At 37.4% G+C, this 21,492-nt stretch overlaps 1 protein-coding gene across 1 annotated transcript in view; it reads left to right on the top strand.

Moving 5' to 3' along the window:
• LOC126039785 (collagen alpha-1(XXVIII) chain-like) overlaps positions 1-21,492 on the top strand; it is a 38,559-nt gene that overhangs the window by 2,497 nt on the left and 14,570 nt on the right. The window contains exons 3-22 of the mRNA XM_049803466.1: positions 682-702; positions 2,897-2,956; positions 4,135-4,188; positions 4,482-4,526; positions 5,353-5,379; positions 5,671-5,715; positions 6,363-6,407; positions 7,058-7,111; positions 8,388-8,456; positions 9,114-9,182; positions 11,085-11,153; positions 13,314-13,382; positions 13,823-13,891; positions 13,979-14,047; positions 15,204-15,272; positions 16,483-16,554; positions 17,178-17,246; positions 18,579-18,650; positions 19,535-19,603; positions 20,013-20,081. Of these exons, the coding sequence (XP_049659423.1) occupies positions 682-702; positions 2,897-2,956; positions 4,135-4,188; positions 4,482-4,526; positions 5,353-5,379; positions 5,671-5,715; positions 6,363-6,407; positions 7,058-7,111; positions 8,388-8,456; positions 9,114-9,182; positions 11,085-11,153; positions 13,314-13,382; positions 13,823-13,891; positions 13,979-14,047; positions 15,204-15,272; positions 16,483-16,554; positions 17,178-17,246; positions 18,579-18,650; positions 19,535-19,603; positions 20,013-20,081 (1,185 nt within the window). The remainder of the gene's footprint in view (positions 1-681; positions 703-2,896; positions 2,957-4,134; positions 4,189-4,481; positions 4,527-5,352; positions 5,380-5,670; positions 5,716-6,362; positions 6,408-7,057; positions 7,112-8,387; positions 8,457-9,113; positions 9,183-11,084; positions 11,154-13,313; positions 13,383-13,822; positions 13,892-13,978; positions 14,048-15,203; positions 15,273-16,482; positions 16,555-17,177; positions 17,247-18,578; positions 18,651-19,534; positions 19,604-20,012; positions 20,082-21,492) is intronic.

Raw genomic sequence — 21,492 nt, 5'->3', positions numbered from 1 at the left:
TTGGCATAATTATATGTGCATACATGTGAATTTTAGAGATGTGTATTGCATTGCTGCTCATTGACACATTTATGTCCTGCCAAGAGATTCCATCAGTTGTGAAAAGTGGGAGGAATGCATTGTATGTAGATGTTTCAGCTGTAGAGATCTTCTAAAAAAATAACGGAGCTAATTTGATGATGATAACTTCATGTGATCACTGTCAAAATCTTTTCTAGGGTGTTCTTACTGTTCTCATTTTGTGTGTGCCTAACAGTATGCATAGAAAAGCCAATTTTTTCAAGTGTAGAGTATGTATCATTCACTCCTACTAGAGAGCACTTTGGAAACAGTGTAGTTTCTGGGTGCATCATTCCCATATACCTAGTTAACTGTGTTGTTTTAGGTCTGTTTACCATTGTAATTTTAGCAAATTATGGCTGGACATGAAGAGTCAGTGATTTGTGCAGTCAACAATCTATAATAGGAATTGAAATTATTTAAATTATTTTTTAGAATGGAAAGATTGCTAGAATGTTTCTCAGAAATTAAAGCTTAATTAATGTTAGTTAATATTTTAATTGCATAATTTAATTAACTAGCTGCTGAAGCAATTTATTTTAACATTTTTCAGTGTCCTTCCTGTAGAGCTGGATTATGAGTTTAAGTTTCTAATGTTGTTTTGAATATCTGTCTTTACAGAAAGATCTGTCTGAAGAAGAGGTAAGTTGTTGGTTTTTTTCCTGTACAGAACTACTGCTTAATATAGACATTTACAATTACATGGAAACATAATTCAAGAAAACTGATAACTCAGGAAGTTGGTTAAATATTGAATCTAATGGGATTGCCTTCAAGTAATAATTCATGTTAGGAAGAATTTGCTGATACATCTCGGCACACCATCCAACAGACTCAGTGGATAAGAAAACATGACACAGACCTGAATGTGGTGCAGTTCTAGCCCTTAATGCTCTTCCTATGTAATAGAGTTAAAAAAAGGGAAGGAACTCGAACAAAGCTCCACCATTGCACTTTTCCAGTTTGTCCACACTGTGTCACCCTGACTGCAGGCATTGGTAGGTCTGGCTGCCATTTTGAAGGAAATAAAGTTAGCTTTCCTTTTAAAGATGTTAGTCCTACTTAAGGTACAGTTATCGCAGGCAAAGACTATTCTGATGAGCAGCTCAAGGAAACTGCTAAATACTGTGAGTGTTTGCAAAACTTGAAGCATTTTATTTTTCACTCATTTCATAGAATCAAAGAATAGAATCATAGAATCATTTAGATTGGAAGAGACCTTCAAGATCATCAAGTCCAACCATCACCCGTGCCCACTAAACCATGTCCTGAAGTGCCTTGTCTACACGCTTTTCAATACCTCCAGGGATGGTGACTCAACCACTTCCCTGGGCAGCCTGTTCCAATACCTGACAACCCTTTCAGTAAAGAAATTTTTCCTAATATCCAACCTAAACCTCCCCTGACACAACTTGCGGCCATTTCCTCTCGTCCTATCACTAGCTACTTGATAGAATAGACCAGCACCCACCTCACTACAACCTCCTTTCAGGTAGTTGCAGAGCGATAAGGTCTCCCCTCAGCCTCCTCTTCTCCAGACTAAACAGCCCCAGCTCCCTCAGCTGCTCCTCATGAGACTTGTGCTCCAGGCCCCTCACCAACTTGGTTGCCCTTCTCTGGACACGCTCCAGCACTTCAGTGTCTTTCCTGTAGTGAGGGGCCCAAAACTGAACACAGTACTCGACGTGCAGCCTCACCAGTGCTGAGTACAGGGGAACAATTCCTTCCCTGCTCCTGCTGGCCACACTATTTCTGACACAGGCCAGGATGCCGCTGGCCGCCTTGGCCACCTGGGCACACTGCTGGCTCATATTCAGCCGGCTGTCAACCAGCACCCCCAGGTCCTTTTCTGCCGGGCAGCTTTCCAGCCACTCCTCGCCAAGCCTGTCGTGCTGCATGGGGTTGCTGTGACCCAAGTGCAGGACCCGGCACTTGGCCTTGTTGAACCTCATACGATTGGCCTCAGCCCATCGATCCAGCCTGTCCAAATTTCCACTGGCATGTTGATTTTTCTCTGTCAGAATAAATCCTTAAGTAGTAAGATATTCAATGGTATCCTTGGAAAAACGTATTGTTGCTAATTGGGATATTCAGAGAGAATGATATTTAAACCTTTCACTTCTAGACATCTCCAAGCTGAGTGGTGGCTTAATACATAGTAAAACTAAAAATAAAAACAACATTCCTTATTCCTCCTCCAAAAATATCCCCAGAATCTGTATATTTCCATATTATGTAATGGTTTTAAGTTTAAAAAAGATCCTAGAAATCACATAACTACATACCATAATGATGTCTGACTGTGACACATGACGGTAGAGATGACGGAAGAAGGATTAGAAACTATTATAATGAATTGCATTAAATAGATAAAAGTATATATCCATAACATGTTTTGTTTATAGATCAAGCTAGAGCTAAACAATGATCTGTCCTACATATAGTGGAGTAACGTGGAAAAAGGATGTAAGATGTTTTCTTACCCCATTGTCTTGGCTATCTCTACAGTGACTAGTAATCAAAACAAATCTGCAATCATAGACACAGCATACCAATAAACTGACCTTGTGAAAAGTTTGGAGGTAAACCCTTTATCGAGATGATTGATATTTCATGAGTAGGACTGATACGGATTTTTGGATGGAGTGTAGGAGGCCACATTCCTGATGAGTGGTAAACTGACAGTTAATAGATTTCTGTAAAACATGTAAATATAACTGGATTCTGGTAATTACTAGTGTACTCAGACTAGCCATACAGTAACTTAAAAGCAATGTTCATGTGTTTTCTATTTCTTCTATTAAAATGTACTGATTTCGACTATTTTCATTCAAAGTGTCCCCAGGCCACCTCATGTAACTGTGAGAAGGGAGAAAGAGGCCTTCCTGGCCCTGCTGTAAGTAGCTGTCATTTCTTAAATAACTGATACACAGTATAAATCAAGATTTCATTGTTGGAAATTTTTTAGGAAATTATTTGAACCCAAATCCTGAGACAACAAAATTTCAAGGTTCAATACATAGTCCTCCATAGTTACATTGCACGGAAATGTCACACCAGTAGGAAATGCACAGAGAGATCTGAGAATGCCCTGAGACACTCCCTCTGAAAAAAAGAATAGTGTGATGTGGTGAGGGTCTTCTTTTAGCCACAGCAGTTTAAAAGAAAGCAACTTTCCTGTGTGTAACAATAATTCACTTGTTACAGTCAGACAACCAGACCAGGTGGATCTAACTAGCCCCAAATGAAACATTAATATCTGGAAAGCTCTCTGAAAGCAACAGAGAGAGCAAGAAGCTGAAGCATTAGGAACAATTCAGACAAGAGACTTGTAAAGCGGGTAAAATAGCCTGGACTTCTTTCAGAATAGTCTTACAACTAGAACCCCTGAGCAAATCTAGGAGATTGCTTCATACAAGGTTTGAACTGCAGGGTTTATGTTTCAAAAAGAAATCTCAGAGTTGAATGATATTATACCCCTAACATTGAACAAAAGCACCACAGTACCTTATAGCCCTTGCTGAAAGTGAAGGGACCGTGTCAGAGTTTGAAACAGAACCCCAGAGATCTGCCCATCCTCATCCTTTTGACCTGAACATCCTATACCTACATAAACAGAAATACACACCAGTTTTATCTTGCACAGTACAGCACACTTGAATTGAAAATGTAGCCTCCTGTGTGCAAACAGTAGTTTTGTTTGGGTTATTATTCCATGTCTTTACTTGGAGAGTGCAAGTACCTCTTAAACAATGCACCTCAAAGAGTTCAAAAGAAAACAAAACACTCACTTGGCAAGCTGGGTAGCTACAAAGACATCTGATCACCTCTTTTCTTCAGAGAAGATCTGAACAATTTTTGTTTACAACAAAGACAAGGGGAAAATGGCTGCCTATTGAGTTGGTCCTGCCGCTCCCAGAAATTCAACTTCAAGGTTACGGTACATGCAGAGATTTTTAAAAATAAATCTATAGGAAGCAAATATCATAAATATTTTTTAAAATAGTGTATATATTGTAAAATAAAATCATTTGACTAACATATACTATAAGAATTTTATTTTGTTGTTTTCAGGGTAAGAAGGGTCGCACTGGGGATGATGGAGCTCCAGGCCTGAAAGGAGCAAAGGTGATGTGATTTTTCAGATTTAGGAGAAAGATTTGGTACTTCATTAATATGAAAGACTATCCTAATAGTGCCTGTGTATGCTCTACCTGTGAATTTCTTAAACATCATCTACACCCCTTTGCTGTAGTAAAGACTAAGATTCTTTACAAACTAAAATCTTATATCTAACATACAAAATCATCAGAGTGTAAAAAGAGGGAGTTGGTATGCTTCCTGTATTGCATTGAGATATCTAATCAGGACCGTACTATCTTATCCTGATTTCACTGATCTTGATGTTGGATTATTCACAGGGGGAGCCAGGTCTTAATGGAATCCCAGGACGAGATGGAATAGAGGTAAAAACCAAATTTTTTTTCCTTCTTCTACAGTAAGCAGCATTCCTCCAAGGCAAAACACCACTTTTTTTTTTTTTTTACTTTTTTTTTGTGATTAGAATAGCAAATTTCAATTCTGGTTTACCAGCTAATGATTCATTAACACTAGAAGAACTAAAAACATTGTCATTGCTTAAAGAAAGGGATTAATTCCTTCTAACAAGAGTGATCTAGAAAATACTCTCTAATAATACATAGTCCGTTCTAAAAAGTGTGAAAAGTTTTGATATGATAACCGAAGAACATTACAGAAATTGACACTCTGCTTGCATCTTTATGGGTCAGTTTAAATTTATTCATAAAGGATCCAGTGTGTAATAGCAATGAAAAAGTTGAATGAAATACATATAGGAAGTAACTGTAGGACCAGCCTCTTAGTGCTTAACTCTGAATTCATTCACATATGAATCACTCTACTTTATATTTTCTTATTTATTCAGACCATCCTTTTTAATTAGTGACTTTTTTCTTGCTTTCTTATTTTAGCATTTCTAAGATAGAAATATGAACTCTAGTTGATGTGCTTTTACAATCATCAAAATCCCAGTCTAAAATTACTTTCATAAGATTTGTTCACACATGCAGCAGCATCTGTCATGACCAGTAGATGCAGTATTTAGAGTCAAATTCCCATGTTTATCAGAGATCACCTTTTCTACCTAATTGTTCATTATAACCTGAAATGCTCTTTTTCTAGAAAAAGTAGAATGTTAATAGCACCAATACTCACATTCTTACATTTGGTTTATATATCCTCACAACCTGCTTTGCTTTTTTATTTTTCCAGGGGAAATCTGGATATAAAGGAGAGAAGGTACTACTTTTAGTCTGAACTTCTGCTTACATATAGATATTTAATGTTATTATTACTTATTATGTATAGTGCCATATTTCTTATAAATATTAGTAATGAACAATAACATCATCTCACCAGCTGCTGCACGAGCTGTAATAGAAGATGCGTCCCTTCTCCAATGAACTTACAGCACAATTACTATAATATGTCATGAACAGAATAACATTTAGGTTTTCAACTAAAGCACCCAAAGAATAAGGATTATATGCTCAATATACTTCATAAATATTTATTCCTATTCCTTTCCAGGGTGAGAGAGGTGAATGTGGAATCCCAGGGATAAAAGGAGACAGAGTAAGTAGCCATAAAGTTGTTATGCTTTCAGGAAACACAATTAAAGTACAAAAAACCCCTACAGTTCCCTGAATAACAACAGTGGTGATAGATTTAAGGCAAATAGTAATTCTAAGGCTGAGGGAAATTAACAACTGACAGTTTTAAAAAATGAAGTGAGCAAGGATACCATTTGCAGTAACTTTTTCAGCTCCTTCTATATTTTCATGTGATTCCTCTTAAAGCCCACGCCTAAGCCTGTTTATAACAATGTTAAAACTCTACCTGACTTTAACAGAGGCAGAAGGCTTGAAGTAGTAAGCAAAGGGAATGAGAGGTGAAAATGAAATCAAGGTTTCTAACATCAATCTTCACAATTTGGTGTATAATTGCTATGAATATTTTAAATGAAAGAAACAGAGTTTAATCTTGGATTACCGGTCCTTGATAATTAACTCTGTTCATTCCTACTCTGTATTCTGATTACCACAGTCCATTTTAAAAATATTTATACAATACTTGCTGGCTGCTGAGCTTCTCTTGCCTTTTTTTTTTTTTTAACATAAAGATACCTAAATAAGATACCTTAGTAAAAAAAGTTATCTAAAAGTGGTTTTGACCAAATCTAAGTACAAATGAATGTATCCTTTTTTTCACTTGCCTTTCAGGGTCCTGAAGGTCCAGTAGGCCCCAGAGGAACGAGAGGGTTACAGGTAAAAAAATCCCAAAGAAACTATACAAACAACAATACCTGGTTCCCTGGGATTCAAAGCTCTGAAATAATATCATACCACAACTGTCATGGAATCTTTGAGTCACTGAGTTCAAGGCATCCAAAATCTATCTTCTTAAACAGCAAAATTAACAAGAATTTGGAGGAGCGGTCTAGACAAATAAATCATCCTTATAATTCATTCAGTCTCAAAGACCACTGCAAATAAAATTCCACAAAAAACAAAATCACTCATTTCCCATTCAGTATCTTAACTATTTCATTACCACATAATTTCACACATTTCACAGAAGTGCATGGAAACACTTTAGTGTCTTTTTGTCCCAATACTCTTGGACTGAAGGCCATGAGGCTTAGCCCATCATAGATGTTTCAGTAAATCTTGACTACAGATTACCTTTAATTGTATTCAAATAAAGGGAGAGCCAAATTCTCTCCCTCGATTACCAGACCTAGCTTCAACTGAGTTGAGTAGCTGAATCTATACATGCATCAGAAAGCAAAGCTCAGTTCTGGAATGTTTGTAACTCCTATTTTCACGCAGACTACAGCAAACTAGAGATTGTATTTCAAGCTGCCATTGTTCTGAAAGCTTGACAAATCTCATTAAAACCACTCCTGTTTTAATAGGGTCCACAAGGACAGTCTGGAGATCAAGGGCCTGAAGGCCTGCAAGGATCAAAGGCAAGAACTGCATTATTTCTTCTCTTTCTTAATGCTAAAAGGTATTAATATAGCCTCACAACAATAATGCTTTTATCCTTATACCCCATACCCTTCTTGTAGGGGATGCAATTTAACATGACATTGCTAGCAAATCATATACTCTTTGTATTCTACAAGGTTCCTAAGGAAGGTCTTCATTTGCTCTTTGTATTGGATTCAGGTCCAAATCACACTTCAGTCTTTTCTCACAAACAGTTAAAATATGGCAGCATCACAGAATATTACTTAGCAGCAGTGTAAAATTGCATTTCTTCAGTTTTCAATTTAAAACTAATTTTTTCCTAAGTACCAAGCAGGAATTCTGTTTGGGATCTCAAACTCTTCTCTTGAAACCATACATTCTCAAGAAGAATTCTATAGCTCAAAATTAGCAGTCCCACTGTTTGATGATGCTCAGCAGAAGATATCTGAAAGTCACAAGGATGAATGCAATTCAGGACACAGTCTTGCAATGGGCCCTCTGAAGGTTGGCCACAGAAATCACCCAGTGCTTCACTGCAAGATCTAGTCCCCTCTTGTAAACATTAATATTTTTTGTTTGTTTGAAAAACGGATTATTTACATTTATTAAATCCTTAAGGCTTTCTTTTCACTTACCCCATTGTAAATTCCAGGTATACCACTGGAGATTACTTCATTCTGTGGTTCTGTGATGACCTGATATCTTTATCATAGCAGTTCAAGGGAAGATGCAAATATTACTGGCTATTATAGACAATTATGGGAACTGGTTTAACTTCATTAAGAGAGACCACAGTTACACTTTGCTTCTCAGAAAAACCTTAAACTGAGTAATTGAGCCAAGTCTAATGGGTTCTTCAGCTACTGAAAGGAATATTGTTGTGGAAAAAACCTTGAAAATAAGTTTCATTAAGGACATTATCTCTTTTGATATCTCTCTTGATATCTCCTTTGCACCATATTTAGAGCACCTGCTGGCCAAAAGTGAGGTACAGAGCAAAGCAGTTAGGTGTCAAAACTCTTATACCCAACATGAAACAAATTTTTTTTCCTTTTGTTTAATCTGGTATCACTTTCTACAGGAAATATCTATGCTCTTAATAAAGGGAATTTTGAAGCATTGAAAGGGTGAACAGATGAAGTACTGTGTAAGACAATTCCAATGGGCTGAAATTCAGGATACACAAAAAATGAACTTACAAACTGAGTTAGACTGATTTCCCTAGACACTAATTTTTAAGCAGAATTGTTTCTTTTTTCATTCTTTGAAAAGGGTGAAAGAGGTCTCCCTGGGCCACCTGGCTTGCCTGGAGAGACTGGAATAGGACTGCCAGGTCCAAAGGTACAAGCATCTCTCATCTTCTGTATTACATGTATTGTAGGATAAGAACAAAGACTGAGACAGCTGAGATAATATACTTGCTGGTACATGAGAAACTTCAGGCCCCAAAATGCTGTTTTTATGGTATTGGAAAGGTATTTTGTATGCTGATCAAAACTGTTTGGGAAAAAAAAAAGTACATTCTAGGTATGTACTTTAAAGGACTTTTTTTACAGTAGTTCTTATGCTTGATGTAAATCAATCCAAGCAGTATGGCTGAGTAAAAATGCATACATAGTCTTAAACAAAGATTATCCTGTGAAAAACAGGCTTGTTAATTTGGATGACTGGCATAAAGAACAGAAACACTATGATAGAAATACTGACTTCTTGGAAAAGGACAGTAAGTGATACATAATATACTAGGAATATGATGGGAATGATTAACCGTTTAGATTCAGCATTGTGTTCTCTCAAATGCAGAACTAAGGCTGTCCCCTAGTGCTGTGAAACTGCATCAGTTCAGTGTCTCTTGGGCCTTGCATGCTGTATGACTCTGAGGACTCTGTGTTCTCCTACATCAACTCTTTCAAGCACAGAATGTCTGACGAGTTGTTATATGCTGCACACATACAAATACCTAAATCAGGCATTTTCAAAATACATCTTTGTTTGAAGGGTGACACCGGTTTGACAGGAAGACCGGGCCCTGTTGGCCCACCAGGAGTTGGTGAGCCAGGACTTATGGTATGTATATTTTTTATCTGGTGACAGGGAAGCAGGACAGAAAGGAAAAATTCTCAGAGCTTCCCTGTTAAAAGGAATATAAGTGTATTAAATGATACCGTCTCTTTTCTTTCTTCCACTAGTTCTCACTCTCGTACATACTACATTGTCTGACTTTCATTTCCCCTCAATAAACTGGAAATGTTTCCAATTCCTTAACTTTTCTGATTATCTTAGTCTCCAAAACAGCTATGAAAAAATAACATCTTATGCAAAACCACATAAATATTTAAATCAATCTGTCCCCTGATAGATTCAAATCCACATGTGGTAACTTCGAAGTTGACTGCTTTTCAGTATCATTAGAACATTAACATCAGCATGGCTTTGAGAGAGAGACTCCATTTCAACCACTGTAACATTAGAAACAGTCATACCTAAACAACCTCCATAAAGACATTCAGATTGCGTAAGTGGTCCCAGGTAACAATTTGACCAGTATTACCTTTACAACGGAGAAATAAAAAAAGTTTGTCTTTCAGAATTTATAGTATGTTACGCTCTGAAGTCTCTTCCTTCTTTTCCTTCCCTTTCTCCTGCTGGTAGTTGTAAACTCAGCCTTTTGACCTTTTGTGGTAATTCAGAAAATCAGTATGCCGATTTTATGGTCACTTTTTCTCAAAGTGTCAGACAGCACCTTTTACTGAGCTATTTACAATACAGCAGATTCAAATTCATTTCTCATCACCTGGATGAAAGACCCGTAGTGCAACCATGAGGGAAATTTTGTGCATTTTTTTCACAACTAACTTTTCCCCATTGACAAGGAAAGATTTGTAATAATAATTTCAAAAGAGGTGCTCCCATGAAAAACAGAAAGATTGTTTGGTAACTGAACCTACTGATCTCAAACTTGCTTGAAAATACACTACTGGAGAGGAGTTAGTTCTCACTGAAGAGTCTAAAGAAAGGAGCATTACTAATAAGGCCAGTGATGACAGTCAGTCAAAGTGGGGCAGTAATGCTTCCTGAGTCTCTTCAGTAACAGCACAGAGAAAAGAGCCACTTTGTGGGTAAAGAGGTGCCTGTGATGTGCAATCGTTAGCCACAACAGCTATACTGGTATAAGAGACTCCTATTTTAAAAAATGTACTAAAGGTGTTTTTAAAATTTACTTTAAAGTTTATTTGCTTCAAAACAGTTTTCTTTTTACAGCTGAATGCAGTGTAATTATCTTTACCTAAGAATTAGGCATAATTCTAAAACTATGTGCAGAAGAAGCAGAAGCCTATTTAGGCTATGCAGAGCCAAATCTACCAGCATTCTGCGATGTGTGTGTAATCTTAAGGAATAAATCAGAGGAAAAACACCCCAGATGTGGGAAAACACTGTTTTCAGGTTTTGGACTTGCATTTAGTGAAAGGTTTTAGTTGTGTTACTTGCCCCTTGTGCTCCTATCAGATCTGCTTTCAAAGAGAGAAGGGCATGCTATTATTCTCTTCACCCATTAGAGTCAAATCTCTCCACAGCTACATCTTCTTCAGTACTACTCTGCATGGTCTTTAATCTGGTTCTTCCTGTCTCCCATGATTATACTGGTATGTTAATAAGGATTAGTAACAATTTGTAAACAAAACTAAAGTTTAGGGAGTAAAGATTTCAAAAGTATAAGGAACAGGAATTTCGGCTACATAACCTGTGATTCATAAGTAACCAGAAGAGTAAAACTGCCATGTTATTGCTGCAGACCAGAATGTTCATAATTTATTCACTGTGAATATCATATTACTGTATTATTTTTAACAGGTTATAACTACACCAACATTTAAAGAGGTGCTTAAAACCAACAATGACATAGAACATGCTGCTGCTGATTTGAGTGACTAAGACATATTCTAGGCCATTTTAAACTTATGTTAACAGGGGCCTCAAGGACCACAAGGTGTTCAAGGAGAAAGAGGTTCACCAGGAGAAGGGCTTCCAGGAGCAAAGGTACAGCAGCTGAAGGGTTTTAAGACTAGAGCAGCACCATTAAATGAGTGCATGCCAAAACAAGTCCATAGCAGACATGGGAATCTGAGAAAGTAGCTTGTAAATTAATATGAAAATTTGGCATCAATTAACCCAATATATTTTCATAGAATTCAGTTGGTCCAAACATGACTTCTAGGCACAGCTAGCCTTTGGGGCCTATAAAGCCGATATTTAATTGACCTGACGCTTGATTTGTGGAATCTGTGCCTGGAAAGAATTCCAGCTATAATTTTAAAACAGCCTCGAGCATCTGACTTTAAATAAAGTTATAAAACTGATTTCTAGATGAAAAATGTAACTTTTAGTTGTTGCTTTTTTCTAAATCCTTATATATGAGACCTTTGTTGACACTAAAGACAAGCTTCCAAGCTTCTTAAATACCTCAACCACTGGCTTATGCATTTTAGCAGAAGTCTGAATTCAGTTTGTGGAAAAAGAAAGCTGCTGTTACTAATTTTCAGATCCAGTGGAAGTAATGACAGTAGTAGCTACACCTACATGGATGGACTCACTAGACCCACTACTAGCTCCTTTTGTGGCTCACTGAAAACCAACTCCCAGGCTGAGTTGTCACTTTGACCTTTGGTTACATTAACAAAGTGACACAGCTTGTACATGAGCTAAATGGTTCACTCATTTTTATGCATGCACTAAGGCAATTTTGGTTGGGAAAACAATAAAAAATTGTTTCGCAGATGCAGGGCCCAACTGTCTCTTTACTAAAAATATTACGATTTTTGCTTAGCACAATACTGTAGTCAGCTAGGTTTAAATTTGACTGCTGCTAGCAACGTAGTATCTTCAAACATCCAGTATCTATTTTATGATGAATTATATAAATTATCTAACCTCACTGTTGATGGCTTGTGTTTGCTTAGCAGATCTCATGCATGAAAACAAACAAAAAAGCGATTTGAAGAAAATGCATTTAGAAATCACTCCATTGCCACTGAAATACCAATTCATGTGGGAAGAAACACTACAACTAATAAGTAAAGCACAGCAACAATGCACAGTGGGAAAAAGTACAGAAGAAGGCATAATCTAACCAAAACTATTGAGCAACTGAGATAGGCAGAATAAAATAATCGAAGTGGAATTCTGCCAGCACTATTGGAACTCTTGATTCTATGAAAAACGTACAACTTTTTACTGGCAAGTCTGACCTGGAGCCACGCATGTATCAACAGAGTCTATACTTATCTCTAATCCTATTTATGGCTGCCAAGTATGTCAGCTGTCTGATTTTAAACACGTTTTAAACAGGTGATTTGTTAATCTAAAGCAAATTTACAATTGCTTTCTTCAGAACATTTTTACTACAAGCTCACAGTTCAGTAACAAGGAAAATGAAGGCAGGTGTTCTAAAGCATCAGGAGTAAAGAATGTTATTTTAAACAGAAATTCCCATAATGTATTTCAGTCAAAGTTAAACTGGTTACCTTGGAACTGGCTACTAGGGAGAGAAAAGACCTGTCTGGGGCATAACTTTATTGCCTTGGGTGATTCTGTAACAATTTACATAAGCTAACAATCTGTCTCTACATGTTTTATTAACAGAAGTACAAGAAAGCACAATATTTGTGTCTCTATTAGTAACCTGCATTTTCCCCAAGACCACTGTTTTGTAAACAGCTAGAAAGACAATGACATTTACAAATAGACTTCTACAACAATACAGTTTGGCCTGGTCTTTATTCTGGCAAAATTCTTAATGAGAGCCAGATTCTTATTGCCACACTTTAATGAGATTAACCCGTGAGACGAATAAGCAGAATTCAGCTTTCAGTTAGTCTCATTACTCAGCCCTGCTGACATTTAAATCAGTTGTGGTTTTGCCATTGATTTGAGGGGAAGCAGGACAGGACCTTAAACAATCAAGGTGGGCAGAAAGGTAAAAAGAAGCTTGTTCAGCTCTTTCATCAGCGATTTCAAACTGCAGAGCAAGCTCATTTGAAAAGATGACCTCTTTGGTATCCTGGAAAACAGATCTAGGAGCTACTTGCTGGTTCTTCTCATTTTGGTTTTCATGATGAAAGAGCAAACAGTGTCTCTAGTTACTTCAGAGAGAACAGCTGTTTGTTTCCACAGTTTACAATATATTATTTTTTCATGTAGGGAGACCGTGGTTTTGATGGACCAAAAGGCCCTCGTGGACTTCCAGGCATCAGCATAAAAGGTGAAAAGGTGAGCAGTAAATAGACCAGGGGATTAACAAAGTGCTAATAAATCCACATAATACAGGGAATACAGAGTTGATATTCACTACAAAAGGTGTAATGAGGCAAGGAACCCACAATAGGCCCTGGATAATAAGGTATTTTGTGGGGAGATTTATGCCCAATAAACTCTCCCAACCTATTATAACATCTCTTCATATTAAAATAGGAAATGTTACAAAAAGCATCTGATTCTGTGGGAAAGTTGAGATTTAGAAAGGTAAAAAGGGACTAGCAGTTGTTTGCAACTGAACCAGCAGGGAATAAATGCATATGTGAAAGATAAAAGGTCAGATCTCCAGCTTCACTGACTTCAAGAGAGGTTAAGTCAACATGTACTAGCACGGGAGCTGTCCCAGACTGTTTCTGTACCTTTACAGAACTAAGCAATTGTACTTTGTTCACCAGGGTGAATTTGGTCCTCCTGGTTTACCTGGGCCAATTGGATTACCTGGAATTGGAATTCAAGGAGAGAAGGTGCAGTTTTCACATCCTCTTTACCCCACACTTAAATGTGTATAGAGAATATTTTATTTTAAATAATTACTTAACTAACCTTTTCAGGGAGTGGAGGGCCCAAAAGGACCACCTGGCTCTAGAGGGCTACCAGGACAGGGACTACCTGGACCAAAGGTTAGGGAATTTTCTGAAATAAAAGCTACTGTGCTGTTTTTACTGGTATGTTTCCTGGTCTATCTCTATCCTTATGCTTGTTAAAGTGCTGAACACCAATCTAAGTATTGACATAGCTGCAGGAAATTATTTTCTTTATTAATATTATTAAACTCTACAGCAGATTCTACTCCACTGAAAAGCCTTGATAAACCAATGCCACAGATATCTATTTAGGTTTTGGCTTGGCTCACCACAGAACCTTTGAGGTACTACACATCAGACAATGAACTGCACTTTGTCCGATACATTTCCATAGAACAGGTTGTCTGCCTTAAACTTGCAGTTTCATCATATCAGGTGCAGTTGCAGTGAATCAATTCCAGAAAGCAGTTGCACTTAACACAGAAGAACACCAAAATTCCAATATAATCTTTTATCCTCACTGTACTGTTTCCATTCCAGAAAAATACATACATACCTTACAGATTGTCTGCCTGTCTTGTTACTTCTGCTGCCTGTTGTCTCACCTGACTATGTGTATTTACTGTATCTAGCAGTTAAGAATGGTCCAAGGTAAAATGAAGATTACCTTTGCTGAAGGAAAACTGTCAGAATAATTTAGCCTTGACTGATTTGCAAAATACAGAACTGTTAATGAAAGATATCACCCTTGAAGTGTTTGGAATGGAGATTTAAAGTGACTTTCTGAAAGAGGTGACAAATAAAGTTCTGAATGACTGAAGGCTATTAAAGCACAGTATAAAGGAACTAGAGGTGTAATTGGGTCAAGGGTCCATGCCAGGTAAAGTATTTTGCGGCATCAGAGATCACCTATTACATTTTAACTGATGGTGCAGGGATGTGCTTTACCACTAGTAAAAAGAAAGAGAAGGGTGAATTGTCTGTGGATGTCAGATATGCTCCTGAAATACCAGCTACTTTGGTGGGAAACATTCACAGGGACACATATAGATCTACAGCATTAATCATTTCTACCAACAACATTTTGGTGACAGCTCAAAACGTGTTGCAGATTCCCAATCTTTGTGACCACGGGTTTAACTCATCGTACTAAAGACAGTATTACACTAATCTTCCTTTAAATATAAGCAACCAAAACCATGCTTTTATATTTTTCCATGATAACACTGTTAAAAAATAATTTCTACTTAAGGGTGAACAAGGCTTACCAGGAGAGACTGGAGTGCCAGGAGAAAGAGGTATTGGAGAACCTGGTTCTAAGGTACATTGTTAATAGAGGAATTATTTAATTTATTAATTTATTCTGATTTGAAATTTGTGTTCACTGAGTATCCTTTCTGTAGGCACTTAAAAACAGGTCTAGAAATAAAATTTAGGTTCTTAGTGTTTAAAATTTTTAACACAGACTTTCAATAACCTCCAGAAATGGGAACACTTTAAATGTACCAGTTCCGTACAGAAGTAATGAGATTTATTGTGACTGAAAATTTCCACGTGCCTGGCCTATGCTCAAGTCAGTGTTGCATACAGCTCACCTACAGTTCTGTCCAGAAAACAATCTAGAATATTAAACAGTTGCCAGAACTTGCAGTCCCCAGCGTAAGCGAAGCTATAGCCAGAGCTGGTGAAAAAACCCACTGAACAGTGGTTATTGTGCTGCTCCTTCCCTTTTCACACAAGATAGGATGTAAATAGAGCAGCAGCTACATCCTCATACCTTCATACAGGAAATAAGCTGTGCTACTAGACAGAAAGCACACTTGCTTAGAGAAGAAGCTGTAACCAGATTATTTTAGTGCTAAAGTGACCAAGATATTAACCAGTCCCTATGTCATTAACAGCCAGATTAATATAAAAAATGGGAATAGATGAAAAAGTACTTTTGTGATAGTGGAAAAGTACAGGGCTGTCCTGGTTTTGCTCTTGTTTGTCAGGGATTTGGGACAAGGGTTGGAAAAGGAATGAAATTGTTCACTTTCTTTAATTTCACAAAATATGGTAATACTGAGTGAACCCATTTGACCCCAAATGATCCCATTTCATCTAAAACCAGGTCAGGCTCTTGAACCTTACATAAATTGGCCAATGCCAATTCCACTGCCATTAACAGATTTGCACTGATATTCACCAGCAAGGTGTCAATCATCATGTCACAGTCAACTCTATCTTTACTTCAAATGCTGCCACTTAATGAAATGATGGCATTATTTTTTAAGAATGAGCTGGAGCATTAATACCTAATAAAATTAATCACATAGATAAAATGCACAGTTCAAACAATCAGACAGTAGGATAGTTCCAGGTACATGAGAGTTGTCTTTATAAAAAAATGGCAAGATTTGGGTTCATATGCATAAATTTTTGCTATAAATACATATACAATTGAGTAAACTTTTAAAAATAGATTTCCTTGATTCAGAGAAATAGTACCAAGTCTGCATTTAACAGGACTTACTTTTTATTGATGTCAGGGTGAGCCAGGCCCTTCAGGACTGGCAGGTCTGCCTGGTCTTCCGGGAGAAGACGGAGCCCCTGGACAAAAGGTTGGTTCATCTCTGTCTGCAGTCTACCTGCACCCCTCCAAGCATTCCTACTGTTCTCCCTGTGCTGATACCCAAACCTAGAAGAGAGAGAGAGTTCATGGACAAGGGAAAAAGTAGCATATTTTTCAGTGAAAAAAATTCTCTTTCAAACACACTTTTTTTAGGGAAAATTTTTCTTTCTTTTTTTTTTTTTTTTTTTTTGGCGGGGGGTGGTGGTAGTGGTGTCATTTTATCTTGTTTACAGTTGTTGGCTTTTTTTAATCCACCAAATGCCCTGCAACTCAGAAGGGAAACCACTAAAATGGCTACAGGCAACCTTTTGTAGCCTTCTGATCATGGTATTTTCCTAGAATCAGAAACCCCGTGTATTTAAAGATTATATACTTGAGAGTGTTCAGCCATCACTAAGGAAACATTCTACTTCATGCATTCCACCCAGAATTTTACAATGGTTGCTTCTGAATATGGGAAGAAAATCCTGGGTGCTCTGACATCAGTGGGAGTTTTGCTATTGACTCTAAAAGGTCTATGATTTTAATGAGCTTATTCAAGTGAACACAAAATTGATCTTGCACCATGTCTATGCAGTACTCTGAAATGCTGCTTTCATTCTTCTGTTCAAGGGTGAACCAGGGTTACCTGGTCTTAGAGGTCCTGAAGGTGCTCCAGGGATTGGAATACAGGGGGAAAAGGTGAGAATTTCTTACTAAAGGTGACATTCAAAATTGTAATGTTCCAGAATAGGTTTGTCAAAGCCTTCTCTTTTTTGGTCTATTGTAAGTAACGAAAAAATGTACCTCAAGGAATAGGTTAGTAAGTGCTTCTAGAAGTGGTTAACTGCAGAGTTTATCTCAGCCTCAGCCTAAACCAACAACTTTTTAAACAGCAAAGTTAATAAAAGACCAGCCAGGACATCTTTTACATAGTTGGGGGTTTTTTTGGTTTTTTTTTTTTGTTTGTTTGTTTCAAATGACAGCACAACATTTCAGTGGCTCACAATTTCCAGTACCCGTGGTAGTATCTGGTTCAAGAAGTTCACAAGGAGCTAATTGGGAATACTACTTCTCTTAGTAGGAATAACTGGGTCCATCTTTTAGGTTCTGGCTCTTGTACTGGTCTTCTGTACTGATTCAGAAATGGAGAAGTAATTCCAGTTTCTCATATCAGCAACTGTATCCTGTAAAATAAAGACACTGGAAATTGCTGGAATAGTTGTCCAAGACATTGGACAGGACATACAGAAATTAAATGTCACAATAGAAGAGAAATAAAAATATTAAATATCACAAGTGCAAGAAGCTGAAGGGCTAAAAAGCAATGTAGGAAGGAAAATCAAGGCATCCAGCTGTTTTCAGATTACTTTGGTAGGGAATACATGCAGATGACAAGATGCAGCAATAAAATTAATTACTGTATTGGAACTTTTTCAGAATTATTCTGGACTCATAGCTGTTTCATTTTTGTTGTAATAATTACAGCCTAATAATATGCTTAAATAGCAGTTATACTTTTACAAACTTTACACTACCTATTCTTAGCTTTTTCTGCCCAAAAGTATAAGCTGATCAATCAGAGAGGGCATTGTGGTCAATCAATTGGCCCTATTTGCCTTTGAATAAAAAAAATACCTTTGAGTGAATTATCTTTTCCTGTTTTGATTATTTCTCTTAGAGAGTATTTTTTCCACGTAATTACTTAAATTGATTTTTCAGCTGCAAGTATGCAATCTTTGACTCCTTTTAGTTCTTATTTTTTTCACAGTATTCACTGGTTAGTTGGTTAATTTAATTTCAGATGAAATCTACACAGTTTTAACTGTACAAATCCAAAACTGGACAATTACTGAGCAGAACTGACTGACTTGCCAATGAAAGCAATAGGAACAGCTCATGTGCACCAGCTATGAAACAGAACTTTCACTATCTTTCACTGATATTTACAATTAATTTCAGTTAACACATTCTTAATATTATTTGGTCTTAATATTATTTGGTATGTGTGACAAGTCTTCACCATTTTTGTAGGGAGATCAAGGTCAGAGAGGAATACGTGGATTAACAGGACCAACAGGAGTGCCTGGACCTGCTGGAGCTAAAGTAGGTTTATTACCACATTATGTGTGTAAAATAGCCCCCCCCAAAGATGTGCTTTGTTCTAGATCTCAGAAACAACTGTCCTGGAATGAACTTGCTTCTTACAAAATAATTTTTTAAAAAAAGTTCAGCTAAGTTTTCTCTTAGCAAGACACATCATGATCCCTATAGACATCTAGAAGCATTTTTAAAAAAACTTTGCATTTACCATATTGCCTCCCTGTCAGTTTGGAAAAAGCTAAGGGACACTAATAGTGGTATTTTTATGCTGAAATATTTGGGAAGATAGCATGGTGTATGGCATACACGTCTGTGGCAAGACTTTATTCTCCCTTATACTGACTCATTACTGATGCTCTTTTATGGATTTGGAGTTTCTAGTCAAATACTCAGTACTCACTGTAAGTGACAGAAGGGCAACTCCAGGTTTCTCCTCCAGTTTCGTATTATGTCTTTTGCTACTTAACACACAAGAGTGTGTATTTTCCCACAAGAGGAAAAATGAAAAGGGGCAAAAAAGTATGCTGAAAGGACTATTTTAAAAAATCTACTCTAACAGAAAAATATACGTTTTCAGTATCTACACAGCTGGACAGGAAGCTTTGAGTGCTGGATGGGCTGGACCAAGTCTCAAATACACTAAGAAAGGGATTTCTAATAAGATATACTTGTTCAGTGATGCAGAAGAATCTCATTTCCATTGAGAAATCAGAACTATGCTTTTTATCAGTTCTTCAGTTATGTTTCACTCCTCATAGAACAGAATATTAGAAATGCTATTAGAATTTTAATGGTATTTTATAAATAGTTGCATAAGCAACTCTATGAGATGCTCATGCTCACTTTCAGAAAAATCCATTGTTCTTGCTCTCCTTCCTTCACTTCAGGGAGAGCCTGGTGCACCAGGACGTCTTGGAATGCCAGGCCCTCCAGGAAGAGCTGTGCCTGGACCAAAGGTAACATCCATGCTCCAGCTCCTAGTGCTTATAACACAGGATGAAAACTGTAAAGTAGACCATGCTATTATTCATGTAAATAATTTCAGCCTTATGAGGTCAAGTAGAACTTGTTTCCTATGAACAGAGTTATGGTTTGTATCCAGTCTAGTTACCACCATGCCCTGCTGTTAACTGTATGCCAGCTTGAGGTGTGGCCTACCTATGTTCATTTCTTTCTTTTGGATAACCTTGGATATCAACATACTTTTCTTTCTTCTGCTTTTGGTGTTTAATGCATGTAATAGCAATAAATAAAAGTATCTGTTATGTTTGATACATATAAATTTGTATAAGAGAAATCCAAAACCAGTCTGTGATTGCTGTTTAATAAAATATATAACTAGAGTATATATTTTCTTCATTGCAGGGTGACATGGGATTACCTGGCCTTCCTGGACCAATTGGTGAACCAGGTTTTGGGCTTCCTGGGGCAAAGGTAGCTCCTAAATTGGTAAACTAATTTCTGATAGAACTGTAAAATAAGGCAGGACTTCAGTGAAGCAACAGCAAATAGCCTAGGATGGCCAAGTGATCCACAGTTCTTAACGTGTATGTCGTACAACATACATGTACAACTGGCAGAGTGTAAGGATTTGCAGAGCCAGAAAAGCATGGATGGTCAATCATCCAGACTCCATGAACCATAAGCTTTCACATGGCAGAGAACCAGGAGAAAAATGACTGGTTTTAATTATTGAGGAGCGAATACAGAGAGAATACCTGATTTATGTGCTTACAACAGCCTACCTGTCAAGCACAGTTAATTTTTCTCAGCCAGTCTCCTTTGCTTCATTCCTAATTTTGACACAGGGTAATCCATAGACTCCAAAAAATCTCAGGACACGGGCCAAACTGGCAGTGTGAGAAGAGATGCCTTAAGTAGTGGAAGAAGAACATGAGCAAGTAGCTAATCTCTAAGAGCTTCTCTCCAGCACTTCTCTAGTATTGCCTCAGTATTACCTAGATTCAACCTTTGTAAGCCACTCTTCATTCCAGGGCTGATTTTGTCTGAACACCAAGAAACTTGGGACATATAAACCTGTGTTTCTCAAAATAAACTGGATCCCCCCCCTCTTTTTTTTTTACTTAGTGAATTTGACAGTACTTTTGAGTATAGCCCTTATCCCTTGTTCCTTGAGTGAACTGAACACAGTAACAGAAGCATGAGAAACATGTAACAATCTCTATCCCTTTTTGATCAGTTACTGGTTTTCAAGATCCTTAAATTTATTTTCATCCAGAAGAGATGATGATGATGATGAAATCACACACTTTTCTGGTACAGTGCAGTTAATTCAGAGAACTGTTATGTTGTCCTATTTCTGGGAATCCAACAGGAATCAACCAACAGGAAATGGGTCCTTTGCTCAGAGTTGCAAGTCTCTCTCCCTCAGCCTTGAGCCCCCAAAGCTCTTTCAATTGGATAACACTGCATGTTTCTGTGATTATGTTCTTCACTTTTCATTGTCTTTGTCAGTATTAGTGGTTTTGCTGTTGCTTCACTCTCAGACGCACATCTGCACTAAGCTGTACAGGGTAAAACCTTTTACAGTCTCATTTTTTTTAATTATTTTTGCATGGGCCTTTGCTTGCCACTGTTATGCATGCCAATATTTTAGGTAGGTACAGGGACAAACACAATCTTGATCATCCATCCAGTTGTAACTGAGCAACTCACTGCACCATCCAGTATGGCTGGGAGGCTTAAAGTCCTCTTGGTTTCCCTGGTAAATCTGTCCCTGAGATACTCCAGCTACCTGGATCCATGAAAGGAGCTTAATTGTACATCTCCGATAGGAAGCTCCTGTTATACTCAATAGCTCTAATGAGGTTTCACAGCATTATAG

Source organism: Accipiter gentilis, chromosome 1, assembly GCF_929443795.1.
Source record: "Accipiter gentilis chromosome 1, bAccGen1.1, whole genome shotgun sequence".
Lineage (NCBI taxonomy): Eukaryota > Metazoa > Chordata > Aves > Accipitriformes > Accipitridae > Astur > Astur gentilis.
Note: the sequence above shows the minus strand (reverse complement) of the source record. Positions and strands in the feature narration are given on the sequence as shown.